General features: G+C 37.8%; 3 protein-coding genes across 6 annotated transcripts in view; 2 read left to right on the top strand and 1 right to left on the bottom strand.

Annotated features, from left to right (window-relative positions):
* Positions 1-9,054, top strand: part of LOC118738885 (E3 ubiquitin-protein ligase RNF13) — a 32,966-nt gene that overhangs the window by 9,777 nt on the left and 14,135 nt on the right. The gene's annotated exons all lie outside the window — the stretch shown is intronic.
* Positions 3,555-4,858, top strand: LOC118738936 (probable dimethyladenosine transferase). Its single transcript, XM_036469992.1, has 3 exons — positions 3,555-3,710; positions 3,783-4,495; positions 4,568-4,858. Exons 1-3 carry the CDS (start codon positions 3,653-3,655, stop codon positions 4,715-4,717), a joined length of 921 nt encoding a protein of 306 aa, XP_036325885.1. The 5' UTR covers positions 3,555-3,652; the 3' UTR covers positions 4,718-4,858.
* On the bottom strand, positions 4,959-9,048 carry LOC118738877 (SCY1-like protein 2). The gene is made up of 6 exons (XM_036469899.1): positions 8,913-9,048; positions 8,243-8,842; positions 7,983-8,185; positions 7,037-7,929; positions 6,531-6,746; positions 4,959-6,466 (listed from the first exon to the last, which is right to left on the bottom strand). The coding sequence occupies exons 1-6, from the start codon at positions 9,043-9,045 to the stop codon at positions 5,920-5,922; spliced, it is 2,592 nt and encodes an 863-aa protein (XP_036325792.1). The 5' UTR covers positions 9,046-9,048; the 3' UTR covers positions 4,959-5,919.

Here is a 9,054-nt window from a genome sequence, read left to right as displayed (position 1 = left end):
AAAAAATGCTCATTGAAAATAGTTCACATGTATAAATTAAAAGATATAACTAAAGCGGTTACAGCGCTAAACCAAAGGAAACGTTAGAAAAAATAGCAATGCAATTTGAAGGAAACATGAGGTCATCAAATGTTTGTTTGTTTCGTTAATTCTCTGAACCTTTTATTTGCAGTAGTTTGCAAATATACACTAATTTTTCTAAAATCGCAACCATTTTCGTGGGATATTTTTCTTTGATTTCGAATTGAAAATACATTACGATCATATTGTACCGAAATAAGTGCGGTACCCCAGCATTTTGTAAAAGCCAGAAAGGGGCATAAACTGTATGAAAAAATGAAATGAATGACAAACAATATCACTTTGAAATGGGGGTGCTATTGTATTGGCCAATACTGTGTATTGGTAATGAGTAATGTGACCAACTATTTCATAGCTCAAAGAAGTACAGGTTAGGTTGGGCTAAGTTGACGGCTGTTTTCGATCCCTGAGATCTCAGTGTTTGTTCAGAAGTGCGAGCCAAAATGCTTCCATCTTAGCCTCGCGAAGGTTGGATAGGTTAAAAGAAACCCTTTGGAGCTACGCAGGTATGATACCATCGGTCCCGGCGACTTTAATGGTGTGAACGAATTTATCACCCAGGCCATGTGATGATAGTCCAGAAGATCGAGGAAGTACAGGACCTGGGGGGAGATTCTGAAATCAGTTAGCGGCAATTTTCGAATCGCAATCACACTTTTTGACGCAAAATCATTTATATCATGCGTCAAAAAGTGCGATAGCGTTACGAAAATCGTCGCTAACTGGTTACAAAATCTTCCTCCTGATGTACAAAATATCGCAAGGCAGTACATTTGACTGTACTTCGAAGTACGAAGTACAAGAGCGAAAAAATAAGTACTGCACTTCCGAAAGAAGTACGGTTGGTCACATTATGTTAACAATATCACCCCATAATCATATATGTAATACTCCTATATTGGCAGTAAGAGCCAGTACCGTCCGATATATCAATAAACACGTACGAAAGAAAAGGAACACATACGTGTATAAATAAACATGTACACAACACATAGTATTACATATATGCCCATAATTTTTCATATGAAAAAATTTATTATATGCATCCCACTCGATATCGTTGAGTTCCTCATTGGAACATGTAGTCACTCTATTTTTAACCGACTTCCAAAAAAGGATTAGGTTATCAGTTCGTCGGAATCTTTTTTTTTTTTTTTTTTTTATGTATGTTACCGCATAACTATGGACCACGTCAACCGATCTGGTTGAGATCCGATCAGTGGATCATGAGATATATATATATATGTATTTTTTTTTTTATATGGGAGTTGGGAGTCCGTGGCTTTAGTCCCAGTAGAATAGAGAAAGGTTCAATATCTTCTAGTAGCGTGGTTTAGTTTACCATATCGAAAACCATCAATAAATTCAAAGCAACTCGAATTGTTCCCTAACTGGGGCGATTGTGTCAAGGTCGCTGCTTATCTGGCGAAAAGTGATGGTACTTACTGTACAGTGTACACTCTACTGCTTAGACAAGCTTAAATGGTTATTGATTTTGGGGAGGAACTCTGAAGCAAGAGATAGTGAAGGAAGATATAGAGTGAGTTAGCTGTAGTTTGGTCAGGTGAGAAGCAGCAACTACCCGTAATCCTGATCATCATTTGATAGGGATGTATGCTACAGCCTTACGGTTTTCAGCTCTGTCGGTTAACAGGTAGTGGAGAGCGCTATATATTTAAAGCTCGACATCGCTTGATGGATAGCATTACATTGAAATTATAGGTTGGTGTAACTACGGTCGATGTCTGCAAGGAGACACAAGCTCCCCTGGAGCCCGTTGCGCTTAAATGGTCACATTTTCGTCCGCCTCGGAATGTTTGTCGCTTTAGATCTGCACCAAGGGGCAAGGCATTCGCCTTAATTCTCAATGTCAATTCACTTGTGGTACGCAGGTCGAAACGTACTCTACAGTTGGATCAGCCAATTCAGTAGCTCGTTTCTGTAACAATTCTCTACCAAGGCGAATTGAGATATAAATTCGCCGCCCTGTTCTCTACTGTTAATGAGTAGTAGAGAATGACGTATATTCTCTACCAGTAGAGAAATAATCGGTAGAGAAGAGTTACAGAAACGAGCTACAGGAATTGTATTTGACTGAGATCAGGGTCCAATATATCGAGCCCTAACCGCCAAAATAACGTAAGCGACATATTTTTCAAAATTTTATTTTTGATGCAGAAATGCATCTCAATGCTCTAGGAATATTTCTGCATCAAAAAGAAAATTTTGAAAAAAATTTCGCTTACGTTATTTTGGCGGTTTTGACGGTGTGAGAGATTAGCTGCCCTCATTTGAGTGTAGGATTATAATATATATTGCGTAGGTGGCGAAAAACGCAGGTAGCGGTAAGTAGACTTGAGTATGTCATAAGATTGCACCTTCAATTGAACTGATTACGTCTAACTGAGTTGGAGTTTGTATTGAAATTCTCTAGAATACGCAATGCCGGCGCGAGGGGGAAGCCAGAGCGATGCAGTGTAAGCTATTGCTTCTAGGACGAACAACGCGCATTTCTATAATTTTATTCGCGTTACTTGTAAGTAATTTAAAGCTAACAGCTTTCTAAAAAGGTTCAAAGTAAAAGGTAAAAGATAAAAGATGAAAAATAACGAGATCTTACCATTTTTAGCGTCATCTAGCGGCAAGATACTTTAGACTAGTCCATTACGCTGACATTTGTTTTTAACTTGACAGCTAGCAACACATGGCCAAAAACAAAACACACAGCAGTAAGGGTGGGTAACTCAGCAAATTTATAGGAGTTGACTCAATGACTCCAACTCCCTTTAAGGAGTCAGCTCATTCAACTAACTCATTTGACTCTTTGTATGTTACACTCATTCGTATCGTAGACTCGTTTTGAGGCATAGATGCGGTATAGCGGCCGTTGAGATAAAACAAAACTTTAAAGTGGGCGTGGTCAGCTCCTTTCTACTGATTTGAAAGGTGTAATTTTTTTTGTGTGCAAATTAATAGGGCGGTGCTAGGGGGAGGGTAAAGGTGGAATTTTCAATATTTTCAAAAGCTTATATTTCGAAACCTATTGTACCGAATTTCAAAATGTGGATATGGTTGGAAAGGCAATTGATTTGATATGCACATCTTTATATATCTTACATACATACATATTTCGAGAAAAACTAAAAAAAAACGAAATTATAAGAATTTGTGAGATTTGACATAACATCCGCAATACAAAATACATGTGGTTGTTGTTGTTGTATTCTTGCCACCACCTTGTATAAATTCGCCTCGTGCAAAAACAAAATGCAAGACTTTGCCATGCTAAACACTGTGGCGAAGCGAGAGAGTTATATAGACAAATATGAGCCACTATGATTCAATTGATTCATGTGAGCCCTACGGGAACAACTGAGTTACTGAGTTACATTTTTTTTGGACAGGGAGTCTGAGTTACCGATTCACTTATAGGAATCAACTCAATAACTCAACTCTGAGTTGAGTTACCCACCTCTACACAGCAGCGTTAAAAGCAAAATAAATCGTTGGTTATTACCTGCAGCTTAAAATATTAATTTTTATTTAAGTCTCAACAGATTAAGGAATTAATATGCCTAAAATAAAAACAGAGAAAAAATCCCGCATACACCAAGAGGTGCAAAAGCAAGGTAAGAGCAATACATACATAATCATAGGTGTCCTTTGGTCATCGCTCACATTTATTATCTTCTTTCCCAAAGGCATTGTATTCAACAAGGATTTTGGCCAGCATATACTCAAAAATCCACTTGTCATACAAAGCATGTTGGAGAAAGCTGCACTTCGCAACACGGACACCGTGTTGGAAATCGGTCCCGGTACCGGTAATATGACAGTGCGTATGCTAGAGCGTGCCAAGAAAGTAATCGCCTGTGAAATTGATGCACGACTCGCTGCTGAGTTGCAAAAGCGTGTACAAGCCACACCGCTACAGCCAAAATTACAAGTACTAATCGGTGACTTTCTCAAAGCCGATCTACCATTCTTCGATTTATGCATTGCCAACATACCATATCAAATTAGTTCGCCGCTAATTTTCAAATTACTGCTACACCGGCCACTCTTTCGTTGCGCTGTGCTAATGTTTCAGCGTGAATTCGCACAACGGCTAGTTGCCAAGCCAGGTGACAAGCTCTATTGTCGTCTAAGTATCAATACACAGTTGCTAGCGCGTGTCGATATGCTAATGAAGGTTGGTAGGAATAATTTTAAACCACCGCCGAAAGTAGAATCAAGCGTTGTGCGACTAGAGCCAAAGAACCCGCCACCGCAAGTTAATTTTACCGAATGGGATGGTCTAACCCGCATTGCATTTCTGCGTAAAAACAAAACATTAGGTGCAGCTTTTAAAATAAATTCGGTAATCGAGATGCTGGAGAAAAACTACAAGTTACACCTATCGCTGCACAATAAGGTAAGAGCGAGGAAATACTTTTAAAAGAAACCCACAAAATGTATGTTAACACTTATGGCTACTATCCTATAGCCACTCGAAGCTGATTTTAGTATGCAGGCCAAAGTAATGGACATCTTAAAAAAATTAGAAATGGACAATGCGCGTGCACGCTCTATGGATTTAGATGATTTTATGAAATTGCTGTTGGCATTCAATTACAAAGGTATACACTTTAATTAGCAAACTATGTATAGAAATTGTGAATAACTAAACTTAGCATAAGGACCCTAAATAAAATACGAAAGGCGTCATAATTAGCAAAATTTAATTGCTAATTAAATGATGTCGTGCCGCGTATACATACATATAACCAAATCAACATTTCAACGGTTGTTGGTGCATTTATTTGAGCGAACGTTCAGCACAAACTGGATAAAGTTATATGTAAGTTTTTTTTTGTATATATGGGATATATTCATACTTGAATTACATACATGTATGGTTTTTTATTAGTTTATATAAATAGATATTAAATCATAGTATTTTTTATAGATTACAATTAGTTTAAAATGATAACAGAGTTCGGAAGGGTAGTTAAGAACTGTTGGGTTTAACATTTCAAACATTTTTTAAAAGACATTGCATTGATTTGTTCACATTCATAGATGGAGGAAGAAAAACGATAATATTTTAAATGAAAATGGTTATTAACGCCGAAATGGTCTTCCGCGATATAACAAAATCAAAGTGCTTAAATGATTTAATTTTTTAACAGATGTTTTTGTTAACGTTAAAATTCCCTAACGCTAGTTTATTCGTATTTTTTTTTTATCAACTTTTGTTACTAATTTTTAGATGTCCTCTTTAAATGTCAATAGTCGAATGAAAGAAACTACATTCTAACAAAATATAGTAATTTATAAATTTTGGATTTTCTAAAAACAATCGCGAAGGAGTGCGATTTGAGAATATAATTTGAAGTGGTTTATCTTCCTATAGCTACCGTTGATTCAGATAATTAAATATTCACGATAAAGTTTACAAAAACAACTAGTCAAAAACGACATGCACAATTTGGCCAAAAGTCTGGAATACCTACGTAAATAGTTTTTGTTAATTTGAAATGTTTGACAGTTTTAGGTTATGCCCAAAATCTGTATGATATGGGTATATAAAAGGAAAACGAATAAAACATTCATACATAAAACTTGCAATCAGCATATTGCACTTGTTATTCTATATACGTAATAAAAGTCTCCTACATCATTTCATCTTTGTCCGCTTATAACTGCTGGTTTTGAAATTGTCTTTGATATTTAAAATGGCCACGTCATATAAACGCTACACTTGTATTTGTTGTAACCCATAGTATGTGGAATGCACGCAGTATTTCGCTGCAATCATGTTACAGAAATGCACAATACCACATTGGCATTGTTCAATTAATTTAGGAAACTTAGTATATCCTGCTGTGATAATGTGTTAAGATTTTTGTTATCCTGTGCCTGTTTCTGCGCTGCATTTTGTTGCGGTATCAGTGGAGTTAAGTTGTTCATATTATTCAAGCTGCTCATACTATTGCCATTGCTGATTCCACTGGCACCACTGCCATTGTAGCCCGAAGGGTAAATATAATTTACAACTGGTCGTTGCACACTTGCGCTCTTATTCCCACCACCGAATGGATTTAATTTATCCAACGATGATGAATTATTATTACTACTATTATTGGCTTGTGGTGAGGCCAGTTGATGATTCATAACCAAAGGATTTGCGCTATGCCAGTTGTTTGTCCAAGCGTCAGTTGTATGCGATTGGTTGGGACTGGTCACATTACTGCCTGGAGATGTATAGGGATTCACAATCGGTGACATTGCGGATGTGGGGGCAACCGAGGACTTTGGCGATGAAGAGTTGCTTAGATTCGATATATTCGAGTTCATCAGCGAGGAGAGAATGTCGGGTTTAGGCGATGAAGTGTGCGATATTCTGTAAGATAGTAATTTACATTAGATCATCCAAATTTTATATTTCTGAGTTTGCGTCTACTAACTTTAGCGCATCATTATTCGATTTTAATTTTAATTGTTGAATTCCTTGTGAAGCTGCGCTTGACTGTTTCGTTGGTGGTGATATGGAAAATCCAGAAAACATATCATCGTCACTGTTTACGCTGTTCGTAAGGCTTGTATTCGCCTTTGCGCCCTGCGATAAGGAACCCGTGCCTTTTTCCAATTCTGTGGCCAAAATCTCAGAAGCATCACGTGGTCTTGAGCAAATAAAAACAAATTAGCATTTTTTAAGATTAATCCAAACCGATATACAGAAAAAAAATAAATAAATTTACTCCCGTTCGAATTTATAAGAAATAAAGTAGATTTAAAAAGCGTTATAATTGCTTACGCAAACTCTATATATGAAAAAAAAACATTTCCTTCGGCATTCCTTTACTCTTTGTTTTAAGTTTTCTAATTAACCAACGTTCATAATTTCTGCTCAAGCTTTGAAATTCCAAACTCGACAGCCGTATATTAATTATTCATGCATGTATGTACTCACTTGTTCTCCCTTTGTATAGTTGAAAGTTGCTCCAGTTTTTCGCGCTGCTCCTTCTCCACTCGACCGAACATTTCCCTAATTAACGCCACAATTGTGTTAAACTGTGCAATCGTCAATCCATTCTCCACACAAAGTGGCATTAAAAACGGTATACATTTATGCGCCATCACGTCTTTAGTTATGCCCAGCTTGGTGTTGGTCATGGCAATTTTATAAATTCCAATTATTGCCATAATTATAGCAGGTTCTCGGCTCTGTATCTGATGCAGGAATGGTAAAATCTCATCCAATACCAACCACTTGTCCAAATCTTCTAAGAGTTTACCAATCGAAATCAAGCAATTCACTTTCACAGAAACATTGGTGCTGTTCAGGCAGAGTTTTTTAATGCGAGGTATCACAGCGTTTTTCATGGCATTGTAGTCGATTAAATTGGAAAAAGTGGGTAATACTGCCAAGCACAACTCTTGTATTTGTGGCATATCACACTCCAGCGAGCGATAGAGTAGCGGCAATACGTGAAGCTTCACTTCTTCAGCTGGAGTCAATTTAAGTAAGAGATCCATTTTTTGCATGAAAATAAGTAGTATTTGTATGGGGTCGGTCAGTTTGAAAATGGGTTTAAGATGTGTTAGAATATGCTCGCAATATTCTTTCTGGCTGCTCATCTCAGCAATAAGCAACACATTGGGTAATACAAATGGTATCATTGGCGAATTTATGAATTCCTTTACCAAATATGGCAAAATGGAATGTAAGTTGACACGATGCGGTAGTGTAGGTATGATTTGTGGAAGTCCTTTGTAGAATTTCGATTTTTGTAAATTATCCCACTGATACAAGGAATCTAAGTAGCTAAGCGTCTTAACACCAACATCTTGGAAATAAACAATCTGTAAAAAGCAACTTTAGGAAACACCAAAAATTAGTAGTATTTTTCACGCACCTGTTTCAGTTCATGCAGTTGTGGGCGCATATTGGGACTGGGATGCAGCAATGCCCGTAAGCTCTCAATCAATTCGCTGGGTATACTATTCATTGAAGGATACTTACGCTGATTCAGATCGGCTGCATAACGCCGAAACGAGCTATAATCACTGCCAAACATTTTTAACGGCTTCCCGGAATAAATTGTGAAAACTAACACACCTGCAAGAAGGTTTCTTTATATTACTTACACCAGAAATATGCATTTAGATAACAAACCTAAGGAGAATAAATCACTTTCGGGGCTATTTATAGTGTTAAGCGCTATTTCTGGTGCGCAATATTCTAGACTGGGCTGTGCCAACACATGTATAGAAGTTGAATACTCACGGCAGGGCCAAAATGATTTACCGTCCACTGAGGGTTGATTGGCAATGCAAAAGTCAAAGCCAAATAACTTCCAACTGCGATTTTTATTAATCACTATAGTTTCAGCGCAAATATTGCGGTGCACGATTTTTGCGTCATTATGCAGAAAAGACAGACCGTCAAAGAGTTGTAAAAGACCGTGGCGTATCTCTACGTCATAGAGTTTTTTATCCGAACGCACTGCGTCACCAACTACATTCGCAAGCGAGGCGAATACGGGCTCCGTGGCAAAGGCTAATGAATCGCGTGACTCCTCGAGCGGATGCTGAACGGTCAAGACGTGTGGATGTCGTATTTTTGTCAACTGTTGCACGCCTCGCCGTAGGGTTTCCAACATGCTCTCGCGATCATCTTTCGCCCAGCGCTCTAGCATTTTCTTCTCGAATACAAATACAGATACTTCCTGTTTTGTACTCTTCTTATAGCCATTGTACACTTTCCACATAAGGCCTTTTGGTGGTATAAAACAGAACGTGACACAACGAGTTTTTTTTTTTTTTGTTTATTTGCAATTACTTACCAACGCCTGCTGTACACACCTGCTCCAGCACTTCATACTCCCTGGTGACATTGTTTCCTGGTAAGACTCCCGACAGCTGTGAGACTGTCGTATGCACAGTTGAGTAAAATTTATTTATCACATCCATAGCCATCTAGCTTTG

The sequence above is a fragment of the Rhagoletis pomonella genome, unplaced genomic scaffold (assembly GCF_013731165.1).
Source record: "Rhagoletis pomonella isolate Grant_MI unplaced genomic scaffold, Rhpom_1.0 Rhpom_scaffold_00001, whole genome shotgun sequence".
NCBI classification, from domain to species: Eukaryota; Metazoa; Arthropoda; class Insecta; order Diptera; family Tephritidae; genus Rhagoletis; species Rhagoletis pomonella.
This window is presented reverse-complemented; position numbering and strand designations above follow the sequence as displayed.

Bases quoted from the DNA above. Each gene is read 5' to 3' on its own strand.
- LOC118738936 (XM_036469992.1), top strand. From the start codon at position 3,653: ATGCCTAAAATAAAAACAGAGAAAAAATCCCGCATACACCAAGAGGTG. The intron at 3,711-3,782 runs GTAAGAGCAATA...TCTTTCCCAAAG, and splicing joins CCAAGAGGTGCAAAAGCAAG to GCATTGTATTCAACAAGGAT. The intron at 4,496-4,567 runs GTAAGAGCGAGG...ACTATCCTATAG, and splicing joins ACCTATCGCTGCACAATAAG to CCACTCGAAGCTGATTTTAG.
- LOC118738877 (XM_036469899.1), bottom strand. From the start codon at position 9,045: ATGGCTATGGATGTGATAAATAAATTTTACTCAACTGTGCATACGACA. The intron at 8,843-8,912 runs GTAAGTAATTGC...TACCACCAAAAG, and splicing joins GGTGTGTACAGCAGGCGTTG to GCCTTATGTGGAAAGTGTAC. The intron at 6,467-6,530 runs GTTAGTAGACGC...ACTATCTTACAG, and splicing joins TCGAATAATGATGCGCTAAA to AATATCGCACACTTCATCGC.